Source organism: Bombina bombina, chromosome 2 (genome assembly GCF_027579735.1).
Source record: "Bombina bombina isolate aBomBom1 chromosome 2, aBomBom1.pri, whole genome shotgun sequence".
NCBI classification, from domain to species: domain Eukaryota; kingdom Metazoa; phylum Chordata; class Amphibia; order Anura; family Bombinatoridae; genus Bombina; species Bombina bombina.
In genome coordinates, this window is record NC_069500.1 from 590,293,468 (window position 1) to 590,320,725 (window position 27,258).

Consider the following 27,258-nt stretch of genomic DNA (forward strand, 5'->3'; position numbering starts at 1 on the left):
CATCTGTACCCACTCAGCAAACCTGAGCTAGATCACTTAAAGACATACTGGAAGAAAACTTGAAAAAAGGGATTCATCCGGCCATCGACATCACCTGCAGGTGCTGGTATATTTTTGTCGAAATAAAGACTTATCCTTAAGACCCCATCATTGACTATCGCGAGGTAAATAAGAAGACAATAAAAAATCGTTATCCTCTACCCCTTATTCGGAGCTCATAGAGAGAATTCACCAAGCTAAATTTATACTAAACTTGACCTACGCGGAGCCTACAATCTGATAAGAATATGCAAGGGTGATGAATGGCTCACCGCCTTCAGGACTAGGTAGGGCTATACGATTATCTTGTTATGCCCTTTGGGCTCTGTAACGCCCACTGCAACATGTCAGCATTTCGTCAATGATATCTTCAGGGACCCTGCTTGACGTTTGCATGGTTATATATCTTGGACAGTATACTCATTTACTCCAATATCTTCAGGAACATATCACCCATGTCAGGACTGTGCTAGGAAGGACTCAGGGATCACCACCTCTACGCCAAAGCAGAGAACTGCGCCTCTTCCATGCCCACTCATCTATCATTTTAGGGATACTATATTAGTCCAGAAGGTATTCAGATGGAGGACAACAAGGTTCAAAACCGTTAGGAATTGGCGACAACCTAAACTAAGAAGGAATTACAACGTTTGTTAGGTTTCTCTAATTATTATCGGAAGTTCATAAGGAATTTCTCTCAATAGCAAGACCTTTGACACGTCTAACTGGTACACATCCACCTTTGCCTGGAATGCAGAAGCTCAAAAGCCTTTGATCATCTCAAGACCCAGTTCACTACTGCACCCCTTATTACGCTATCCAGACCCCAAATTACCCTTCATCCTCGAAGTAGACTCCTCTGATTATGGCATAGGCGCAGTACTGTCACAACGTCCAACTTCCACCTCACCTATACATCCTGTTGCATTCTATTCTAAGGTATGACCGCAGCTGAGACTAACTACCCCATCGTGGAAAAAGAGTTATTGGCTATCAGGAAGTCTTTGGAACACTGGAGACACCTTCTAGAAGGTACTGAAGAAACCATACAGATAATATACAGATCCACAAAAATCTGGAGTACTTACAGACCAGCAAAACCCTCTCAGCCCGTCAAGCTCGTTGGAGCCTTTATTTTACCAGATTCAATTTCACAAATCACCTACAGACCTTAAAACTCAATGGAAAGCAGACGCTTTGTCAAGAAAAGATCTGGGACTGATACCCTCTTTGAATATAAAACCATATCATCCTTCCTGATCGCTTCATAGCAACCACCTCATCTCTGGTTATTCCTTCTCGACAGAGTTCCCATAGATGAAGGAGAGATCCACTCAATATAATCTACAAAGGCACTCAGATGGGTTATATTACCGGGGAGAAAAAGTATATTTACCTCACTACTTCTAGACATAGTATAATACATTGTTACCATGATACACCCGGAGCAGGACATCATGGTATTCAAAGAACCCTTGAAAAAATTTCCAGAAGCTTTTGGTGGCCACAGATGAAAAAAACTATATCAGATTATATACGTGGCTGTACTATTTGTGCAAGTTCAAAACATGAAACCAACAGACCTTTTGGATATCTAATACCCATACAAATTCAACATAAGCCTTGGCAACATGTTGGTCTTGACTTCATAGTTGACCTTCCTAGGTCAGACAAGTATAATACAATACTTGTTGTTGTTGACCTCTTCAGCAAGATGGCACACTTTGTTCCTTATTCAAAATTACCTACATCTTCTGAAACAGCAGAATTGTTCTTGAATCATATTGTTCGTTTACATGGAGTACCACCGATTTTAACATCTGATCGTGGTACCCAGTTTACCTCCAAGTTTTGGAGACAATTATGTCATCTTCTACAGATCAAGCATCGCTACAGCACTTCGTTCCACCCCCAGACGAACGGCCAAACCGAGAGAGTCAATCAATGGCTCGAACAATACATCCGTTGTTTCTGTACTCAACACCAAAACAATTGGTCAACACTATTACCTTTGGCAGAGTTTGCCTACAACGATTCAATTAACTCCAGTACCAAAATGACCCCTTTCTACGCAAATTATGGCTTCCACCCTACTTTTTCATTCTCTGACTCAACGGTCTCATCCTCACCACTAGTGGATGAGTATACCAATACCCTGAAAGAGACCTTCGCTACTCTTAGGCAAAACATAAAAAAATCTCAAGATTCACAAACACATCACTACAACCTACGGCATAGACCATCCCCAGAGTACAGGGTAGGAGACCGTGTTTGGTTATCCTCAAAGAACCTTCGGTTACAAATACCTTCAAAGAAACTGGGAAGACTCTATTTGGGACCTTTTCCAATCCTTAGGGTTGTTAACCCCAATGCAGTTACTCTAGAACTTCCTCCTACCCTACGAGTACATCCCACCTTCCATGTGTCTTTGTTAAAACCAGCAGGACATATGAGGGATACCACCCCAGTTCTACCTCCTACTCCAGTCTCACCTGTTGCAGATGAATATGAGGTACAGAGTATTTTGGATTCCAGATATTACAAAGGTTGCCTGGAATACTTGGTGCATTGGAAGGGATATTCTAATGAGGACGATTCCTGGGAACCCTCCACTAACCTACACGCACCCAGACTGGTATCGCAATTCCATCGCCGTTACCCAGATCGACCCAGACCTCAAGTGGTGGGACCACTTGTTTGAGGAGGGGGTGATGTCAGGACTGTTTCTTTAAGTTAACCCCTCCTACTTACTCTACAAATTCCCACTGCACCTGTAACCAGGTGCTTAGCAATTTGTTAGCAAACCTGTGAGCTGAGACAGGAAACATCTCCTGGAACTTATGTTTTTTCCTCTAGCAAAAGTTATATCTACAACCTATTTTTCTCCTAAAAAGACTTTGTTAATAATCATCCTAAGGCGGCATAATTCTTAGACTGAGAATCTAAAGCGCTGCTACTTAATTCTCAACATTGTGTCTTCTAATCCGGATATGAAGTTAAACAAAAGGGATTACTACGAAGAACTCTCTCAAACAATTCCTCTACAGCACTGTAAATATTTCACTTTGTGAATCACTAGAATTACCTTATATCGGAGCTCCATGACAGGAACGGAGACCGGAACATTGGCACACCCCTCTGTGACGTAACAGAGGACACGCTCCGCTTCAGACGCTGCAGTCACTACTGCATAGGATAACAAGCTCTCACAGACTCGGACAACTCGCTATCAGGGCAGAACAAGATCCGATACAGACTTGCTAAAGGTAATACGTGTAAACCATACTAATGGACTTATAAGTTAAAACCAATTGCAAAGACTGTGTATTGTTATCTATTAACTATTTGCTCATTACGTTAATAGTTTTTCTCAGTTCTGAATAAGTACTTACAGGATTCATTTGTCTTGATATTGCAAATCCATCAAGGGTATCAGTATCTGGTGATTATTACTTGTAAAGCTTAACACCAACAAGCCTAACTCAAACAAACTTTCACAAAGGTTAAACTCTGTTACCATTCCCCATCAATACTGGTAACATATTAACTCTCTGTGATACATATCATTTACATTAAGAGGAAGATATTCCTAAAGTTCTGCAACTGTGATCCTTTACAAGCATAAATCCTCATAGGAATACAGGAGTGATTTTGTAAACAAAACATTAAACTCATTCCAGGACACAACATATTACAGACTTTCTCCTTTTGGAAGTGGGTAGAGAGCTGCCTCGAGGACCAGCTAGCTGGACTGCTGATAAAATCCAGCCTGTTTCTATTGGCATAACTGATTGCCATTTACACATGTGAGTACCCTGTGTTAGCTACATTACATTTTCACATTGTACCATCATTGATCTGCACCATTGGCGCCTCTTCCTTGTGTCTTATTTTTTCTACAGATCAGTCTTGGGTTTGCCTAATCCGTAATACAACTGCTTGGTATTCCCCCAGATTCTTTTAATTAATTGGAGTAGACAGTACCTCAGAGGGCCAAACAAACCGATTATGAAGTCATTCAATGCAGATATATGTACAATCCTCAAGATGCAGCCCTTTTAAAGTTGAGCTCTCTCCTCTCAGCCGTATCACAACATGCAGAAAAACAGAAAATACAGAGCGCAAACTCGAATCAAGTGGAGTTTAATGTAAACAGCAATACGCACATAAAAAACACACTTACAAGATGTGTAGTTAAAAACAGCATGTAGTCTTTTCAGACACTTAGCGTGTGTGACTCTCGATTTTCCCAGGTGAAAGACTACCAATCACCGGGCGCCAACCACCCGAGTCTCTAACACGGACACTTTCGGTTCAGGATTTCTGGATCTCAGGATATCGTACACATTAGAAAGTTGCCTCAACGCATTTCCCCCAGTCTACGGCCATGCTTTATCAAGAGGATAATAAAACATATATATGCAAGACTGTGAAACCCCATTTTTGGGAACCATGACACATTGTAACTCTTCAGCATGACATGAACTGGGAGCCAATTAGGAGTGGGGGGGAAAACATCTGCATTTGTGCATGAATATATTGTATAGTAGCTCAGATGTTTGTTTGTTTTTTGTTTGTTTTTTTAATGATTTCAGAGTTATTCCAAATATATACATTATATATTATATTATATTATATTATATCCTTAGAATTCAAGGAATTGTTGCTTCTGTGTTATAAAGAGTATTAAAAAAAACTGGCCTATCACAGGCTTTCAAGTAAGTTTTTCAGACTTCACAAAAATAAAACACAAGCAGCCAAAACAAATTAAAACATGGGAGATAATTAATTCAATAATAATAATGACGTCCAAATGTGTTTAAAGCAAGGTTTTCACTTAACCAGTAATATTAATTTCTGACATGTACAGTTAATTATATAAATGTCATTCATTTTATAGTTAAGATCTGTAAACCTTAAAACTCTTCACTGCAATCAATTTGACATTCTGATGATCATATTTAATTTGTGTACACGTTTTTATAATGTAAAAGTGTCATCTGAACTTGAGTTTTTTCTTTTTATTAAACAAAATATATAAGCTGAACATACACAAGAAACAGGGCAACAGGAGAAATATGAATTCTATGCTGTAGCAGTAAAAAAATCTCTTGACAAACTATCACAAGAATAATTTCTTATTAAAAACTTATGTAATACTGATGTATTATTGTCCCCTTGTTGATATAGAGGGAGTTCTTATACAATGAATGGATTTAAAAAGTGTTACATAAAATGGGGTTACCTATGTGTTTTCAAACAATTTCAAATAGGTCTGAATGATGGGAAAAAAACTAGAGCATAATATTTATGTCTTTATTTTTATTCGGCTCTTTTTCAGGCAGAAAGACTACTTTTTGATTTGGCGTGATCACAATAGAGCATTTTCAGTTATTTCCTTGATAAAAGCCCTATTTCTCCTATATTCACAAGGGTGCCTTTCAAAATTCCTCTGCCTACATTTCTGAACTTGTAAACTGGAATGAGCATTTGTGACTGTGAGTTTAGCAATGTAGGCACAAGCACTTTGAAAGTTACTCTTGTGAACGAGTTTGTATTTAGCATGCCTGTTCACAAAGGCGCAATCTCATTCAAGAGTCTCCTAGGCAGATATAATGTAGCAAGGCAGCGGGTTTAAGATTTACAGTTTAAAGAATGTTAATATACAGTAATTGAAGATAAGATCCTTTGCATGAAAATGGTGCTTTAACAAACAATAGAAATTAATATTGTCCAAAACAGAACTTGTTAACGTTTAAAAGCCACTGTATAGTCATAGAAAATAATCTGCCCATCCTGGCAATATAAAAGATGAAATCAGATGTTTTAACAGATTTTTTAAGTTGTGTATACCTCCCAACATTTATTTCTGAGAATAAGGGGCACAGGAGGTTGATAGGGGTCTATCACCATTTTGTGGATGGAGCCCTGTTGGGAGGGGAGGGATCATGGGTGGATAATGGGCGGGTTGTGGCTGTTTCTGGGTGGTTTGTGGGTGTTTTTCAGTGTTCCGTGAGCGGCGCGAAGGAAAATTCTGTAAAGAGGGACAAATTGCTGTCTCAGAGAGTCAGAGCTCAGCATCAGGGACTGCCCCTCTCTAAATAGGCACAGTTGGGAGGTCTGATGGTTTGAATGGTAACGGATTACAATAGATTCCAAGGAAAATCACAATTAAGTTAAATAACGCAATTTATTTTTAATCCTTATATTTTAAAATCCAAGCTAATATTGCAATAAACTTAGAAAGATTACTAAAGTTCATCAGTAAATATAAAAAAGTTACAACTCCAGAGGCATAAACAAATCCTAATTAACTCAATATTAAAGTAACAGTCAACTTTCATAAAAAAACACATGTACAATGGTCATATTGAATTACCTGGACTAATTACATTTAAAAAAAAATAATGATTATAAAAAGATAATGTATATGTAGTGAGTAACATACACATTATATTGTATTACATGTAATATGATAGCTCAGGGGACGCAGGCTAACCAGTGACAATCCTGCAGGATCTTGGACAGGTAAGAAGTCTAAAATTAAAGGGACATGATATAGCAATTAATTGGCTACATGTTAAGGAGAATCTCTATACACAATGGTCATTACTGTAAGAAAGCAACTGAAAATGAAAATCAGTATCTATCTCTCCCATACCCACTGGGAAGTTGATTTCTGATGTTGCCTCTTGTATGCCTACATTTTCTAAAGAGAATACTTACAGTATTAATATTTTCTACAGAGGTGAGGGAGATAGTATTAGGGACTGTTTGTCCATTCACAAATATAACAGAAAGAAATTTAAAGTTGTGCCAATATTGGGGCAAAACCATGTTCCAGACTAAAAAAGTTTGACCCTATTACGATAGGTTGAGATGTGATAGGATGATGGATGCTAATGCTATTTTATTTTATTTATATAGTAAAAATGTATTCCAGAGAACTATAACGCGAAGTACAGCAGTTACATGAAAGACAGACAAAAACATATAACATTTCAAAGTAAAACGTAACAGACAAAGGCCTCTAGTTATCAACGTGTCTACTTACCTGCAATCGCCGGTCCCAATATGCCCGCCTCAGCTCACCTACCATCGCCGCCGTGGACCTGAATACGCTCGCCAAAGTTATCAATAAAGCTGTCAAAAAGCCGGGCACCAAGTACGGGGCGATGAGCAGCGGACTGTGATAGTTATCACTCATCCGATCTCGCTGCTCTTCGGCTTTTTCCCAGCTTTATTGCTAGCCTGTCACTAAGCACCCACACTAAACTACACTGTTCTACCCCCTATACCGGCGCCCCCGGAGCCCCCCGCAACTAGATAAATTTATTAACCCCTAAACTGCCACTTCTAGACCCCGCCGCAACTATAATAAATGTATTAACCCCTAAACCCCCGCTTCCGGAGCCCGCCGCCACCTACATTATACCTAGCAACCCCTATCCTGCCCCCCCTATACCGCCACCACCTATAATAAATTTATTAACCCCTATCCTACTGATCCCGGACCCCGCCGCAACTAAATAAATTGTTTAACCCCTAAACCGCCGCTCCCGGACCCCGCCGCCACCTATATTAAACTTATTAACCCCTAATCTGCCCCCTTACACCGTCGCCACCTATAATACATTTATTAACCCCTATCCTGCCCCCCTTACACCGTCGCCACCTATAATAAATTTATTAAACTCTATCCTGCCCCCCCTACACCGCCGCAACTATAATAAAATTATTAACCCCTAAACCTAAGTCTAACCCTAACCCTAACACCCCCCTAACTTAAATATTAATTAAATACATCTAAATATTATAACTCTTATTAACTAAATTAATCCTATTTAAAACTAAATACTTACTTTTAAAATAAACCCTAATATAGCTACAATATAAATAATAATTATATTGTAGCTATCTTAGGATTTATTTTTATTTTACAGGCAAATTTCAATTTATTTTAACTAGGTACAATAGCTATTAAATAGTTATTAACTATTTAATAGCTACCTAGTTAAAATAAAGACAAATTTACCTGTAAAATAAATCCTAACCTAAGTTACAATTACACCTAACACTACACTATCATTAACTAAATTATTCCTATTTAAAACTAAATACTTACCTGTAAAATAAACCCTAAGATAGCTACAATGTAATTAATAATGACATTGTAGCTATTTTAGGATTTATATTTATTTTACAGGTAACTTTGTATTTATTTTAGCTAGTTAGAATAGCTATTAAATAGTTATTAACTATTTAATAACTACCTAGCTAAAATAAATACAAAATTACCTGTAAAATAAATCCTAACCTAAGTTACAATTAAACCTAACACTACACTATCATTAAATTAATTAAATAAATTAGCTACAAATAGCTACAATTAAATACAATGAAATAAACTAACTAAAGTACAAAAAATAAAAAAAACTAAGTTACAAAAAATAAAAAAAAAGTTACAAACATTTAAAAAATATTACAACAATTTTAAGCTACTTACACCTAATCTAAGCCTCCTAATAAAATAACAAAGCCCCCCAAAATAAAAAAATGCCCTACCCTATTCTAAATTACGAAAGTTAACAGCTCTATTACCTTACCAGCCCTTAAAAGGGCCTTTTGCGGGGTATGCCCCAAAGTATTCAGCTCTTTTGCCTGTAAAAAAAAATAAACCCCCCCAACATTAAAACCCTCCACCCACACACCCCTACTCTAACCCAAACCCCCCTTAAATAAACGTAACACTACCCCCCTGAAGATCATCCTACCTTCAGCCGTCTTCAGCCAGCTGACCACCGATGGAACAGAAGAAGACATCCGCAGCGGCCGAAGTCATCATCCAAGGGGCGCTGAAGAAGTCTTCCATCCGATTAAAGTCATCATCCAAGGGGCGCTGAAGAAGTCTTCCATGCGATTGAAGTCATCATCCAAGGGGCACTGAAGAGGTCTTCCATCCGATTGAAGTCTTCATCCAGGCGGCGTCTTCAATCTTCATCCATCCGGAGTGGAGTGGAGCCATCTTCAGACGAGCCGACGCGGAGCCATCTTCTTCCACCAACGACTTCCCGAGAAACGACGGTTCCTTTAAGTGACGTCATCCAAGATGGCGTCCCTCGAATTCCGATTGGCTGATAGGATTCTATCAGCCAATCAGAATTAAGGTAGGAAAAATCTAATTGGCTGATTCAATCCGATTGGCTGATCCATTCAGCCAATCAGATTGAGCTCACATTCTATTGGCTGATTGGAATTCGAGGGACGCCATCTTGGATGACGTCACTTAAAGGAACCGTCATTCGTCGGGAAGTCGTCGGTGGAAGAAGATGGCTCCGCGTCAGCTGGTCTGAAGATGGCTCCGCTCCGCTCCGGATGGATGAAGATTGAAGACGCCGCCTGGATGAAGACTTCAATCGGATGGAAGACCTCTTCAGCGCCCCTTGGATGATGACTTCAGCCGTTGCGGATGTCCTCTTCTGTTCCATCGGTGGTCAGCTGGCTGAAGACGGCTAAAGGTAGGATGATCTTCAGGGGGGTAGTGTTAGGTTTATTTAAGGGGGGTTTGGGTTAGAGAAGGGGTGTGTGGGTGGTGGGTTTTAATGTTGAGGGGTTGTATTTTTTTTTACAGGCAAAAGAGCTGAATACTTTGGGGCATGCCTCGCAAAAGGCCCTTTTAAGGGCTGGTAAGGTAATAGAGCTGTTAACTTTTGTAATTTAGAATAGGGTAGGGCATTTTTTTATTTTGGGGGGCTTTGTTATTTTATTAGGAGGCTTAGATTAGGTGTAAATAGCTTAAAATTATTGTAATAATTTTTAAATGTTTGTAACTTTTTTTTATTTTTTGTAACTTAGTTTTTTTTATTTTTTGTACTTTAGTTAGTTTATTTCATTGTATATAATTGTAGTTATTTGTAGCTAATTTATTTAATTAATTTAATGATAGTGTAGTGTTAGGTTTAATTGTAACTTAGGTTAGGATTTATTTTACAGGTAATTTTGTATTTCTTTTAGCTAGGTAGTTATTAAATAGTTAATAACTATTTAATAACTATTCTAACTAGCTAAAATAAATACAAAGTTACCTATAAAATAAATATAAATCCTAAAATAGCTACAATTTAATTATTAATTACATTGTAGCTATCTTAGGGTTTATTTTACAGGTAAGTATTTAGTTTTAAATAGGAATAATTTAGTTAATGATAGTGTAGTGTTAGGTGTAATTGTAACTTAGGTTAAGATTTATTTTACAGGTAAATGTGTCTTTATTTTAACTAGGTAGCTATTAAATAGTTAATAACTATTTAATAGCTATTGTACCTAGTTAAAATAAATTAAAATTTGCCTGTAAAATAAAAATAAATCCTAAGATAGCTACAATATAATTATTATTTATATTGTAGCTATATTAGGGTTTATTTTAAAGGTAAGTATTTAGTTTTAAATCGGATTAATTTAGTTAATAAGAGTTATAATATTTAGATGTATTTAATTAATATTTAAGTTAGGGGGGTGTTAGGGTTAGGGTTAGACTTATGTTTAGGGGTTAATAATTTTATTATAGTTGCGGCGGTGTAGGGGGGGGCAGGATAGGGGTTAATAAATTTATTATAGGTGGCGACGGTGTAGGGGGGGCAGGATAGGGGTTAATAAATTTATTATAGGTAGCGACGGTGTAGGGGAGGCAGAATAGGGGTTAATAAATTTATTATAGGTGGCGACGGTGTAGGGGGGGCAGATTAGGGGTTAATAAGTTTAATATAGGTGGCGGTGGGGTCCGGGAGCAGCAGTTTAGGGGTTAAACAATTTATTTAATTGCGGCGGGGTCCAGGATCGGCAGGATAGGGGTTAATAAATTTATTATAGATGGTGGCGGTATAGGGGGGGCAGGATAGGGGTTACTAGGTATAATGTAGGTGGTGGTGGGCTCGGGGAGCAGCGGTTTAGGGGTTAATACATTTATTATAGTTGCAGCGGGGTCCAGGAGTGGCGGTTTAGGGGTTAATAAGTTTATTAGAGTGGCGGCAGGGTCCGGGAGCGGCGGTTTAGGGGTTAATCAGTTTATTAGAGTGGCGGTGGGCTCCGGGAGTGGCGGTTTAGTGGTTAATACATTTATTTAGTTGTGGCGGTGTAGGGGGGGACAGATTAGGGGTGTTTAGACTCGGGGTACATGTTAGGGTGTTAGGTGCAGACATCTCCCATAGGAATCAATGGGATGTTGGGCAGCAGCGAACATGAACTTTCGCTATGGTCAGACTCCCATTGATTTCTATGGGATCCGCCGCCGATTGAAAACCAGGTACGCTGGGCCGGAAAAGTGCCGAGCGTACCTGCTAGTCATTTGATAATTAGCAAAAGTAGTGAGATTGTGCCGAACTTGCATTCGGAACATCTGGAGTGACGTTAGAATCGATCTGTGTCGGACTGGGTCCGGCGGATCGAAGCTTACGTCACTATATTCTACTTTTGCCGGTGTGTAGGGCTTGATAACTAAGGCGAATCAGCCTCGCCACAAATACGCTGTGGAATTCCAGCGTATTTGCGGTTGATGGCTTGATAACTAGGGGCCTATGTCTTAAGAAAACCTCAAAAGACTAGCAGAACTGTTTCAACCAACATGCTGAAAGCCGAGGGAAAAAACTGCTTAAAACTGCCGTGTCTGTAGAGGTAAGCAGATTACGTAAGAAGGTGGTGGGGAGGAAATACAGGATCTGTGTACTTTAGTGTTAAAAATGGGATTCTTTTCTTGCACCATGGGCGAATATTGTTATCATACAGGGAAAGTCTAGGCTCTGGGCCACATATTACCTATTATTAGTTTAAAGGCACATAAGACCAAACATTCTTCTTTAATGTAAAAACATTACTTTTTTTTTTAAATCAAATTTACTTAATTACCATGGTATTTTTTGTTGGTTCTCCATGTTTAAACTCAGAAGCTGGTAAAATACAATAGGAAATAAAATGCTGTTGCACACAGTAACAACATTTAGTTTTCCAAGCTAGTACTTATCTCAATCCAATCTATAAAAACACTGTATATCGCTTGGGTGGCATCTGGCTTTATTTTGTAATCCAGGGTAATTCACCTGAAGAGCTGATGTTTGAATTAATTAAATCGACAGTAAAGTAAAAATTCAACTTTTGTGATTCAGATAGAGAATGCAGGGTTAAGCAACTTTCCAGTTTACATCTCTTATCAAATTTGCTTTGTTACCTTGGAATCCTTTGTTGAAGAGTAAACCTAGGCTGCATGTGCCTTTATCACTCCGTGGCAGCAATATTTGCAAATATGTATAACATTGCTATAAACATTGCTTCATACACTGAAGCCAGATGTCTAAAGACACATGCTCATTGATGAGCTCATATAGGATTACTTCTTAACAATGAATACCAAGAGAACTAAGCAAAATTGATAAATTAAATAAACTGGAACATTGTTTAAAATTGAATGCTCTAGCCAATCCATTAAAGTTTAATTCTGACTCTACTATCCCATGAGCAGTGTATTTAGGCAAGTAGCCACTAAGAAATTGTTCTACTTAAAGCTGGTATATGAACACCCTATACAAAAGGATGGTCTCTCTCTTACCCTCACTGGGAGGTTGATTTCTTCTGACAACTACTGTTTACATAACTTTTCTATTTTTTTATTATAGGTGGAGATTTCAATTGGAAAGCAGTTATTTCAAAAGACAAGATACAAGAGTATTACAATAAACAACTAAACAACAATTTAATGCACTCCAGCAGGTAAAATGAATAATTGATAACACATTAAAGGGGAGGAATAAAATTACTAAATGCAAAAGCGATATGAAACCCACATTATTTCTTTCATTATTCAGATAGAGCATGCAATTTTAAGCAACTTTCTAATTTACTCCTATTATGAATTTTTCTTCGTTCTCTTGGTATGCTTTGTTGAATGAGCAGCAATGCACTGACTGAACACATTGGTGAGTCAATGACAATTGGTATACATATGCAGCCACCAATCAGCATCTAGAACCTAGGTTCTTTGCTGCTCCTGAGCTTTCCTAGATAAACTTTTCAGCAAAGGATAACAAGAGAAGGAAGCAAATTAAATAATAGAAGTAAATTGGAACGTTGTTTAAAATTGTATTCTCTATCTGAATCATGAAATAAAAATGTTGGGTTTCATATCCCTTTAACTACATTTATAATTAACAATTGATAATGCCCAAACACTCAATTGCACTCCTTTAGCATTTTATTAAACCAGGAATCTGTCTAAAGATGTATCAGTGATGCAAGTGTTAATGCCATATTATATCTACAGCTGTTCCAATGTACTTTACTATTTTTTTTAGTGTGCTCTCCTCTATCCCCTTATTCATTTCTAGAAACAGACAAATACATTCATTTCTAAGGTAAAATAAATTTTATTACTTTGTAAGAGCTAGACACTAGAGCATGAGTGACTAAACTTTTCATATGAGGGACCATAGTTTTTCTACTAATAGAGCCAGTGACATTTTTAAAAAAAATTCTATTAATCAAAACAGAAATACTAACATATATACAATGCATGTGTATAAACTATTTAGTGAGATTTAGTTAGGTGTTATCAACAGTTAAATTAAGACAAAAGGAATTGTGACAAAAGGAATATGGTGCTCTGCTACCGAGAGTGTACAATAAGTGGTAGTTAGAGACAAAGGAGTGGATAGCTTGTGGTGAGTGCTGATTGTAGGCCTGGTCAGGTAAGCATAATGAGTTTCTGTTTTTAAAAAAAAATAAACATTGATGTTTTGTTACCTACTAGACATCTACATGGCTGGCTCTATAATTGGACTAGGTGGGATAACAGGACCAAGGTGACCTTTGAGCAGGGTAGCACATAAGGAAAGTGTATTCTGGCAAAAAGTTGTTATTTTATAGAACAAATTAGTCTTGTATGGGGACCATTAGCTGGATATATTGTGTGAGACTTCAATTAGTTAAACTTTCATATTTGAGACTGCTGAACATGGGGGGGTATTTCATTTTTAGATCCAGGTAGCACATCTTAAGCCAGTCCTGGGAATCTTTTAAAAGGTAGGTTCTTAGAGAGGATTTCAAATAAAGTTGGGGAAGAGTTTGACAGACTGCAGAAGAGAGTTGCACAAACAGGTGCAGTACAAAATAAGTCCTGAAGACAGGACTGGGAGGTGGTGATAAAAGATACTGAGAGATATAAGTCAGAAGCAGTGTAAAGAAGGTATCTAGGAGAATATAAAGTGAGGATAGACATAGTGGGGTGCATTATTATTAAGAGGTTGTAGGTGAAGGTTAGAATTTAGAATTTAATTACAGAGGATTTTGAAGCAACAGGTATAGATGAGCAGTCGAGGAGGAACAGTGGATAAGTTGGAAAAGCTTGACAGATGGCCACATTCATTGGAAATAAAATAAACTAAAGCTGTTACAAATTATTTGAAACTATCATCTCTTTCAAATATATTTGAACACTCAATTTTTACCATAGCAGGGCCTTTATTTTTATCACAAATCTTTATTGTTATCATTGCCCTGAAACTTAGAATAATGCCAGAAACCAGTAACATTATGGTTAGTGTGGAAATTCCAGTTATACATCTCATAGCAAACAAGAATTAAGTTTTAGAAGCAACATCACCAATCTGGGCGGTCCAAGGTAGGTCTATGTGATCTGATGGCAAGGTCTGCACAGATAATGGGTGGGTATCACAGTGAACAATATGGTCACTAATAAAGGCAGTCATTTAGAAATTTGGGCATGCAAGGAACAGGATGGAACTTTAAAGGGACATTATACACTCATTTTTTCTTTGCATAAATGTTTTGTAGATAATCTATTTATATAGCCCATAAAGGTTTTTTTTTTTTAAATGTATAGTTTTGCTTATTTTTAAATAACATTGCTCTGATTTTCAGACTCCTAACCAAGCCCCAAAGTTTTATGTGAATACCTTCTCCAGCTTACTCCTGCTTGTGTAAATGGTCTTTTCATATGCAAAAGAAGGGGGAGGGTCTTATTTCCCACTTGCAGTGGGCTTTCCAGCTACCTTTTCAACGGAGCTAAACTGAGAGCTTCTAAGTAAGTTTTTAAACATTTTTATACTGGATTTTTATATCAGTATCTGTGCATCTTATTCTTTATAGTAGTGTCTATTACATGCAGTTATATGAAAATGAATGTATACTGTCCCTTTAAGGCAAATTCTCAATTTAGGAGTGAATGCCACATGGAACATTGTTCCACTTTGTGAGTGCTATGTAGTATGCAGGACATTTAGGGCCACTGCAGTTGTAATATATTTTGCAGTTTAAATAAAATTTTACATTTAAATTGATACACCTCATAAGATGCAATAGCTAATATTTCCTCTGTTAGGCTGCACTGGGAAGGTGATGAGCTATTATAGTGCTTCAAGAATGGGATTTCCCTGCCTAAAACTTATATGAGATGGAAAGGCTTCTGTTTCATCCTTAACATTTTCTAAAACTTACTTTGTGGATAACTTAACTTGTTTACATCTATTGAGTTTGTTTTTGTGAATTGGATTATACAGTAACATACTACAGAGGATGAAAACTTACATTATTTTTGTCTCTTAGTACCATTTTAATCAAACGCTCACATGATTATCCTGGATGCAATTTTACTAGCTATAATTGCTGTATAGATCCTTTAGTGCTTTAACGTATTTGTTTATTAAGCCATTTTACAGATTGCTCTTTAATACGCCATCAGTTTAAGTGTTACAACTTGTTTTCCCACTATCCCAATTAAATGGCTTTGCTTGTTAGGTTTAATTCTTTATGTTGCAGTCATTAAAAAGAGTTTACTTCTAAAAAGTGTGTCATTGAGTTTTATTGTGATATTATTGTTGCTTTGCCAGAGGAGCCTATAGCAAATAGTTTGTGAAGGGTAAATAACGCTCTGTTCTGTACAGCCCATTATTATTACATGATTTAGGCAATTAGTTACTGATGCAAAGAGAGCATACAGAGAATAGTTAAGATATAAAGCATTGAGACAGCCCAAATCAACTGAGCACAACACAATCAGCTCTAGTAAAGACTTCTGTCTATAAAACTGGGGCAAACAGATTAAAAAATACAAATGCAGTTTCAAAAGAATGAAACATTAACCCAAAAAAGTTTTTTTTATGTCTTAATTTTTCATATTTACTCCTGTTGCAATAGAACATTTTTGCAGCAAGGTTATTTGAGTAAATATGACCTTAAAGGGACAGTCTACTCCTGAATTTGTATTGTTTAAATAGATAATAGATAGATAATCCCTTTATTACCCATACCCCAGTTTTGCATAACCTACACGGTTATATTAATATACTTTTTACCTCTGTGATTACCTTGTATCTAATCCTCTGCAGACTGCCCCCTTTTCAGTTCTTTTGGCAGACTTGCGTTTGAGCCAATCAGTGCTGACTCATAAATAACTCCACAGACGTGAGCACAGTATTATCTATACGGCACACAAGAATTAGAGCTTTCTAGCTGTGAAAAACTGTCAAAATGCACTAAGATAAGAGGCGGCCTACAAGGGCTTAGAAATTAGCATATGAGTCTACTTAGATTTAGCTTTCAACAAAGAAAACCAAGAGAATTAAGCAAATTGCATGATAAAAGTAAATTGGAAAGTTGTTTAAAATTGCACGCCCTATCTGAATCATGAAAGTTTTCTTTTTACTAGATTGTTCCTTTAAGAATTCATGTTGCAGGTAGGATGTTATTAACCCTATATAAATAAAAATAAACAAAGTTGTTTACCTAGATGCTCTTTCAAATGCACCATAGAACATTTTTTATATTATCGTCCCATCAAAGAGACATTTAAACCATTTTATTTATGTCTGCATCAGAAAATAATCACTGCATTGCAAAACATCTGCATAGAAAAAAAAAAAATTAAAATCACCAAGAGCTGTAATATTTTTAGCAAAATTTGCATTTCTTTGCAATCCACAGACATATACCTTAAAATGCCTCTTGAGTGTTGTTTATCTTTTCTCCTTTGCTGCCTCCAGTTAGGGACAGATAGCCGTTATCCTAACCTTTTACCCTTACGTATTTATAAACTGTTGCTTATCAATAATTGTCAAATGTTCTGATTTTTCCAAAGTAGATGTTTGCCTTCCATACCATGATATATCTCAGAGTTTGTCCAACATTCTAAAAAACTACCCTGATGTGTGAGCATGACATGAATGTCTAGGTCTTGCGGGAATCAGACACTTGGTCCTTGTTGACCATATGTATATATTTGTTTACATGCTGGATTACCTGCAATTTACCTGAGTAATAAAATAGTATAGCTATTCTAAGGGAAGATAATAAACTAACAACGGTAGATATGTATCCTCCCTTTTAAAAAATCAGAGACACCAAAGAGGCAAAGTAACAGAAAAGATCATTACTGTTCATGTTTATTTAAAATTATCAAAGTAGAAATAACTGACTAAGAGGTTAGTCACAATCCTTTAGAAAAACGTACCTAATGGTTTTCAATAGAAAATCACCATTAAACTAAAGGGAGGATTGTGTAGCTAAATAATTTGATAAGTTCTAAACGGTTCCGATCAACCCTAAATGGGTTTAACAACAGGATGGTGGCAAGTGAGTTTCCGATCTCTAAAATTACAGGAAGTTATCTGCCACCCTAATCTGCAAAGGAACTCAGCCTCACTCACAACAGTTATCAGGGCCTACTTAACCAACATAGAGGCATCCCTTATCACCACTTTGAGCATTCTGCCCTTACCATTAGTCTCATGATTACTTAATCCTTTTCCTCTAGCCTCACACCCTAGGCCATGAATTTGCTCAACTAGAGGCTAAGGAAGTATACTCCAACCCTTATATGGCCACGAAAATGTCAGGCCATCAAAACTGTCTGCTTAACAGATTAGCTTGACTTACTAAACTAACCACAGTTGTGGGAAAAGTATCAGCAACCCTAATGAAGGAGTTCAACCCACACCACGGTCAAAACCATAATCCAGTGAGGGAGGGAAACACAGTCTTCAACAGGAAGGAGAAGAGGCCCAAGAACTGTCAAGGAATAAAAAGTGTATATGCAGTTTTATATGTATTGGCATAATTATCTGACTGTGTGCCTCATAACCTCACTTTCTTCTAAACAAAAAAACAAAACAAAAAAAAGACAGTGCTTTTCTAGTAGGGGGTGTCAATCCACCCGATTGGGATGATTGCTGTTCGCCGCCTCAGAGGTGGCAGACGAGTTAAGGACCAGCAGTCTTAAAGGGACATTAAACCCAAAAATGTTCTTTCATTATTTAGATAGAGAATACAATTTAAAAAAAGTTTCAAATTTACTTCTATTATCAAATTTGCTTCGTTCTCATGTTATTCTTTGTTGAAGGGATACCTAGGTAGGTAGCGTGCACATGTCTGAAGCTCTACATGACAGGAAATAGTGCTGCCATCTAGTGCTCCTGTTAATGTATAACATTATTGCAAAACCTCTGCCATATAGTGCTGCAGACACGTGCACACTCATTAGCTTACATCCCAGCTTTTCAACAAAGCATAACAAGAAAACAAAGAAAAATTGATAATAGAAGTAATTTGAAAAGTTGTTTAAAATTGTGTGTTCTATCTGAATCATGAAATAAAAAACTTGGGTTTTACGTCCCTTTAAGACAGCTGCTTCTTAAATCCTGTTTCCGGCGAGCCTGAAGACTTGTGCGGAAACAGCTGCATTCAGGGCCATTTGGGCCTTGATAAATCAGCCCCATTGTGTCCAATACTATTAAAGGGAGAATTTGTGAAACATTTGTGAAAATATATATATATTTAATGTTAAAGCTCTTTATTTTGATATTGAAGCTAACAGGAAGTATATGTCTGTTTACAACTGGACCTTAAGGACTGATTGCTCACTGGATGGTAAGCAACTGACCCTTTACATACAATAAACTAACAAGACATTTCCTGTTTTTAAATAGGCAAATTAAAAGTCTGCTCTTAAAAAGCATTATAAAACGGGAAAAATGGAAAACAATAAAGACGGGCAAGGGGAAATGCATAAGAATAAATTGTTGGGCCTGTTTATTAGGATGATATTAAAGTTGAATAAATGGAAATATATCCCCACATAAGCCACCAATAGTTAGCTTGAAACTAAACTTTTGAACAATACAAACGATTCTAACGACTGAAACCAACTACATGTTTCAATTGTTCTTTTTTTTTTTTGAGAAATGTAAATGTTCTACAGCACATAACCTGCTGATACAGATGTAAGTCTTTAGTGCTGCAAAGTGTGATGGATAACACCCATGCCACCATAGAATAGACACAGCCTGCACACACTCCAATGAGTTATCTGTGTCCACTAGTCCTCATCAACTCACTTGTCCGACTGACAAGTAATCTTTAGGGTACCTGATTGCTCTCTCTTGTACAAGACAAAGGTCACTGGCAGTGACCTGAGGGGTCCAGTAGCAGTCTGTGAGAGTAAAACAAGGGCAGTCTCTACAAAGACTTTACTCAGTGGAGACTTAAGCGATATCCTAAGACCCTCTACCTCAGATTCAACAAACTCAACCTGAGTCTAAGTTGTGAAATACCACACACATATTAATACAGAACACATCTCATTATCCCAGTTTATATGCATGCCAAAGACTAGTAAAAATAACAATTAAAGAAATACAAGAGGCAGCTTAGCTTACAGTGCAGCATGATTATGCACCCACTGTGAACCAACTTATGAAAGATGGCTAACCATTTGGGGGCATAATCTGCAAGCTACTATTATCAAATACAATCTAGTTGTAAATGGAGCCTTTGCAACTGACTTACAACTGACTTACAAGTGACTTCTAAAATAAATTCAAGTTGGATTTGTAAAAAAACATAGATAGACAAATTATGTTAAAGCAGTATACTTATTTATTTTTTAATTTTTTTTCTTCATAAAACTAAAAGTGTATGGTTGTACCACAGATCCCCACAAATCCCACAGCTCTATAAACAAACCAGAGGGCATGGAGGGCAGGTAGGAAAATACTATTGTGCACCACTTATTTGCACAATTAAATAACAGATTTCAAAAGAATGCAAGCAAAATGTGTATCAAACTAGTACAGTACAGTGTTTCCAGCTCTCACAACAAATCTCTCGTCCTCACATGTAGAAAAAAAACTCCACCAACAGTGTCCATTACAAACATACTGTGGAACCATCTGAGTACTTGTATATAACTTAGCGTGTTTTCCAATCGTCTGATCACTTTCATTTGATTTTAATATTTTATTTTATTATAGTGTAAAAATCTTATAGTTCTATTGGTGGACAGACAGTAACAAACCTCACAAACTTAAAATCAAAAGTATATATTTTTTTCACTAGAGCAACATCTATTTAAAAAAACAAAAAACAGACAAACAACAAAACTAAAAACAAACTAATGAATATATTTTGAATATCTTATTTTAGATGCAACAAAGATAATTGTTTTTATATCCCTTTTAAGACAAAGGCCCATCTCCTGCATACACTGTATATTACAACATTACATTTTCTTGTGCTGTTCTTACCTTGCAGCCCTCACATGTGATGACACCGTAATGGATTCCTGAAGATTTATCTCCACAAATTTTGCATGGTATGACTTCAATTTGTGCTGAAAAATAGACAAGAGGCAGCTTAGCTGACAGTGCTGATTTTTTTTTAAGTCACATTCCATTATCCTTTGCCATTACATTGCAAAAATCTATTGCATAAGATATAGAATATTAAAAATATAAATTAAACTCTTCTATATTACAAAGCTACTTAAATCTCATACATGCTTTTTCTGCATATTTTTTTTACTGCTAAGCCATTTTCCACCTGGGTGCTAAACTGGATTTGAGCTTTTTTTTTTTAAAACTTTTTAAATATATTTATTTTTTTACTTATACCGTTGGAAAGGTTAGGCGATTACTTTCCAACGGTGAGTCTTGGGGGTCTGTAGCTGCTTAGATGCCTGAGATACAGGCTTCTAAGCAGCATGCCCCCATCTCCCTATATTGTCCATTGTTAATTTTAAATAAAGGTGCACGGTGACGTCATCACATCAATGCACATGATGTCACAGCACGAATCGTGAAGCCCCGATGCCTCTCACTATTCAGGCCAGATCGCCGGGTGGGAGTAGGTGGGAGCCCCCAAATTGCCCTCAATGTGGGTAAGTTCTAGCGACGGCTGACTGGGACAATTTGCGATGGCTCAGAGCCGTCTTTAGCACAAAAAGAGTTAACTTATAATATTCTTATATTGCAATAATATAAAATATTTACAATTCAGTTCCAAAAAGATTTTAATAGTTCTATTATAAAAAATAGGGTTTTTAGCCTTTATTCTTATATCATTTTCTCAATAAAATAAAATATATTATAAATGTAAATGACAGTGATAAAAATAATAAAAAACAAATCACTTAAAAACAACTACTTATGCGTTGCTCATATTAATCTCATAACAAACACATTGCCATTGGTAATAGAGTACTTTTTTTTTCCACATAATGACACAAAAATAAATATATTTGTTTTATCATTGTATCTAACCTACTAAATTTGGCAGGCATACTACAGCAGCGCAGAAACTCATGAGCATGCTTATTGTGTTCCTGCCTGAGAGGCATTTATCCTTTGTGTCAAAGCAGGACAATCGAACTGTGTGTAACAGAAGACGCCAGTTATTAATTGTACACACAAGGTGAAAAGAAACTATAGTATTCCTAGAAACATCTTGGATTACTGTAACTAACACTCTGTGTACCAAATTTCCTTTGCAGTGTTAATGAGTGTTACAGTCTCTAACATTTCCCTCACAATGTATGTTTAATCGTGTAGGGTTGCAACTTTTTTCTCCTTTTTTTATACTGCACAGGAAACAATTTACATGACTTCACAGTCTTTGCACTCAGCAGTACAAAAGATATATTTGCTTTTCAGAAAATAATGCTGGAAAACAATCTGTGTTCTTTATCTTTTTTCAGAGTCTATCGGTTTCTTACTGCCAGGACTTCATATCTCAGCAAACTAAAAAAGCTTTAAGGGATATGAAACCCATTTTTTTTCTTTCATGAATTATACACAGCATGCACTTTTAAATCACTCTCCAATTTACTTCTATTATCAAATATGTTTCATTCTCTTGTTATTCTTAGTTGAAGGAGCAGCAATGCTCTGCTGGGAAATAGCTAAACACATCAAGTTACCCAATGGCAAGAGGCGTATATGTGAAGCCATCAATCAGCAGCTAGCTCCCAGTAATTAATTGCTGCTTTTGAGCCTACCTAGATATTCTTTCCAACAAAGGACACCAAGAGAAAATGCAAATTAGATAATAAAAGTAAATGGTAACGTTTTTTAAAATTGCCTGCTTTATCTGAGTCATGAAAGAAAAAAGTCGGGTTTCATACCCCTTTAAGATATACTGGCTACATTAAAAACATATGTTAAAACTCTAAGAGAAATAGTTTTCACAATAACATGAAACATCATATACATTATTGAGATATAATATTGTATATGCTATAAAACAAAGAGTTATTGCTATGCTTGTAAACCTTGTCCATTTAAAAATAAACCTTACTTTTAAAAGTCATATATTTTTACCACTGGCACACAAAAAAAATACTACTCTTTAGGGATGTAAAACAAGGGGCTGCAAGACATTATACATGATACAGATATGATATGTCTATGATATTCATAGACATATAGACAGATAGATTTGATCAGGTGGTATATATCAGATCACATATAACTTTGTCACATCCACACATAGGGGCCGATTTAACAAGCCCCAAATGGTGCCTAATGCACATGTTTCTGAGCGAACCTTCAGGCTTGCCGGAAACAGGAGTTAAGAAGTAGCGGTCTTACGACCGCTGCTCCTTAACTTGTCCGTTGCCTCTGAGACTGGGGACATCAATCCGCCCAATCGAATACGATTGGGATGATTGAGACTCCCTGCTAGCGGCCAATTGGCCGTGAATTTGCAGGGAGCGGCATTGCACAAGCAGTTCACCAGAACTGCTTGTGCAATGTTAAATGCCAACAGCGATGCAGGGCGGACATGATTCGCTATAGCGAATCATGTCCGCCCGGGGTATGATAAAGCTACCCCATAATTTGCATTTAAAGTGAAGCTATCTAAGCACAAGTTAAAATAAAGACACACACTAGATCTCCGGTTTCACACTTCCTCACACACACGTCCTAAGAAATACTATCACATTTTACAAAATCTGGGGTTGATATCAATCTATCATTTCATAATTATCAACATTTAATGGTTATAGATGTGCCCTTGTTGATGCAGATCACAGTCAACCATTTACAATGTTTATCAGCTTCTGCGAAAAATTAACATGTGCCAGTCTTGTTTTTCTGATCACAATCTTATTCCTGAACACTTACCAACACATTTATGGGACCATTTTTTACTTATTGATTTCCACAGATAAAAGAACTTTATAAACCCCCAGAAAATACTTTTCAACTTATTATCAACTTTTACAAAAAAAAATAATATATATATATATAATGTAAAATTGGTTTACAACGTAATTAAAAAGATACAAACATTACCTGCTCAATCAATTAGGAACAAAAAGCATTTTAACACTAACAAAAAATTGCCAAATCCATGACCCAACAAGACACACACTCTAGCCCTAAGAGTATAGTGAGCATTTGTGTTTGTTGTGCTATGGATTAGGCTATATATATATATATTTATATATATATATATATATATATATATATATATATATATATATATATATATATATATATATATATATATATATGTTTGCATATATATATATATATATATTTATATGTGTATATATGTATTTACAGACATATATACACAGATAAAACACAACAATACATGTGTACACATTGCATTGGAGCCCTTTGCAGTTAAGTAGATGAAAACATGAACAAAAAAATATGTTTGCAATATTATTTAATAAAGGTTTTTACTGTAAATATTTCACATTTCAATGTTCTGCACATAGGGGAATATGTTTGAAGTATTTATATATATATATATATATATATATATATATATATATATATATATATATATATATATATATATATATATATGCTCCAAATAAGTGCACTCTCACTTGCCAACCCAAGCACAGACCAGGGTGCTTAACTCAATATTCAATCTGTATAAGGATGAGCACTCTCTGGGTTTAAACACAACAACTAAGTTTATTAAGCAGTGACGTTTCGGGGCATTCACCCCTTTCTCAGACCGTCTGAGGAAGGGGTGAATGCCCCGAAACGTCACTGCTTAATAAACTTAGTTGTTGTGTTTAAACCCAGAGAGTGCTCATCCTTATACAGATTATATATATATATATATTTTTTTTTTTTTTTTTTTACCAAAATACAGTCAGATATATGTAGAAATATGTATTTATGACTAAACAGAACATATTCTTCTATGTGAAGTACATTGGAATGTGAAATATTCATATTTTTATGTTTCTATTCAAAGATGTAATTCATCTATGTGCATTAAAATTTTGACCGGAATGTCCCTTTAATTGCACACATGTCAACTATTAGCATCACTACACACTATTAAAAAGGGATCAATCAACATAAAGGCCCTTCAAACTTTGTTGAAATTGTTAAATCCACAAATTCGCCATTTTGAGTGTCATTAATCACACACATTTTATTTTTGGATTACAAAATCGAGACATTAACAATGTAGATAATGATTTTGTGTTGTTTTTGGGAGGTATCAATTCCAAGCTTGAGGAGTATTAACAGCAGAAGCTTTTAACTATTATGATCACTGGAAAAATAAACTTGCCAGCATTCAGAAATCGAGCAATATTGTGATCAACAGCCTAGTTGTAACTAAAGGGTATGTACATGTAAGTAAGACATTATAGATTTTTTTATATGTGTCACTAAACAACGACTGTATATCTAGCGATTTTTATTTTTATGGCCAGTTCAATGTCCTTTCTTTATCATATTTTATACACATATTATTCATAGAAACTGCTACCTATCGCAATACACATTTTATTTCCTCTTACAATTAGCTTTCCATATTCTACTAAGTCTGCAATGTTATGAGAATTAACCCATTTTGCGTATGAATATAAAAATATCACAATCTCTTTGTTTTTTCAAATGCTTTATTTATATCAGACAGGGTACATAAAAAAGGAAAATAAGGAAATGAGGGCAAAAAAACAGAATTACATCCATATCAGTAATAATTTTCCAGTACCAACTTGTAATTTCTTTCAACTCATAATATTTACCCACTAAGGCAGAGCTTTCCAAACTTTTTATGTTGGTGACACACTTTTTAGACCTACATCATTTCGCGACACAGTAATTCAGTTGTACTAGCAAAAAGGAGGTTAAACTAACTTGTTTTAAGAGATACGGACACGTACATAAATTATATAATAATGAAATGTATTTACAAGTAACAGTATGTATGTGCAAGAATTAAAAAAAACTTTAATAACACCAATAGCTACTTGATATTTTAATGGGATGTATGAGGTTGATGGGATGAACACAATTTCTGAATATTTGGTGGAATATTAGATAAAGACACTCGCATTTCATCATCAAGCATTTCTTAAGCTTCCACTTCCTATCCATAAATCAAGAGCAGGAGCAGCAATGCACTACTGGGAGCTAGTTCCAAAAAAAACCCTCTGACTTCAGCTCAGCATTTAAGCTGCTGCCCAAAGAACTCTGTGAGTTCGATTGACTACTGCCCGCGCTGCAAACACACTGCTCTCCCACTCACTGACTACACATGCAGTCACGTGCCGATTAAGGAGACTGCACATGCAGTCACGAGCCAATGTGCCGCCAATGGGAATAGTTTCAGTTCCCACTGAGCTGCGCCAATAGGTTAAGATGATCTGTGTCCCACTAGGTATCAATCACGTGTCAACCATGTGATATGCATAGCAGGCAGGCGGAAAGTCAGAAACCAAAAAAAATAAAAATAAATTTGTGCTGAAGCAGGGACACACCTACACACTGCTGCCGACACACTAGTGTGTCCCGACACACAGTTTGGAAAGCACTGCACTAAGGGGTAATAAATTCCCCCAAACCTGGCCAATTCTCCCAATCCCTCCAATATCAATTCTCCTGGTCCTCAAAGTCTTACCAGACCCCATGAAAACATAGATCTGTATTTTTAAATGGAAATATAATGATGTCTTGTTCTTCTTTGACAGGGCTTTAATAAAAATAGATTTTTTTAAAAAAAAATAAGTGAATTTGCAGTTCAGTGTTTGTATCTGTATCTCTCTGTTCTATTATACATAGTTTTTTTAATAAATTATATTCTTTCTGAAAACTTTACAAACAGTAGATAGAAAAACTACTTTACGTGAAGAAAATTTGAAATCAGTTTTTTTCAATGCATTGTTAACACAATGGGCGATAAAACAAAAAGGGTGCAATTCATTTTAAAACGACACAATTTTATTACAATGAATACTCACACTTTCAGACTTCAAACACAGTGAGGTATATTAGAAGCATAAACTGAACAGTGCAGTCCCACAGCGATGTGTTTGAGGTCTGAAAGTGTGAGTGTGCTGTGTATTCATTGTAATAAAATTGTGTTGTTTTAAAATGAATTACACTTAGAGGAGTTTGCGCCCTTCTTTTTGTTTTATCACCCATACAGCTATATGCAGTATCCAGTACTGTGTACTTTTGAAGTGGCAGCAATCAACACAAACCTCTGGGCTAATATATTAGTCATATATCCTTTTATTTGTACTTTTGTTTTTATTATTAACAGGGCACTCTTGATTTTCTGTGTATCATTGTTAACCCAATATTCAAGTTTTAACCATAGTTGTTTTATTTTGGGGCAATATAATCTCTTTGTTGATAGGTCTTAAACCACTTACCCCTTTTTCAACTGACAAATATAATACAGAACTTATCTGGAGTCTTCCGTTCATAGAAGTGAGAGAATTTTTAAATAACTGAATAATTAGGTGAGTTCGGCTGAAGGCAAGAGCCAAATCGCACTTTCCTTATAAGAAAAATAACAGCGCCTCCACAGTAAAATCTTTATTGAATGTTGTTTCAGATTCTATGTTTATCTCAAGTTATTTTATGTCCCTTTAATGAAGGATCGAAGAGAAGT

The 27,258-nt window shown here is 36.1% G+C and overlaps 1 protein-coding gene across 1 annotated transcript in view; it reads right to left on the minus strand.

Moving 5' to 3' along the window:
* Positions 1-27,258, minus strand: part of RORB (RAR related orphan receptor B) — a 157,607-nt gene that overhangs the window by 128,575 nt on the left and 1,774 nt on the right. The window contains exon 3 of the mRNA XM_053699973.1: positions 20,622-20,707. Coding sequence (XP_053555948.1) covers positions 20,622-20,707 — 86 coding nt within the window. The remainder of the gene's footprint in view (positions 1-20,621; positions 20,708-27,258) is intronic.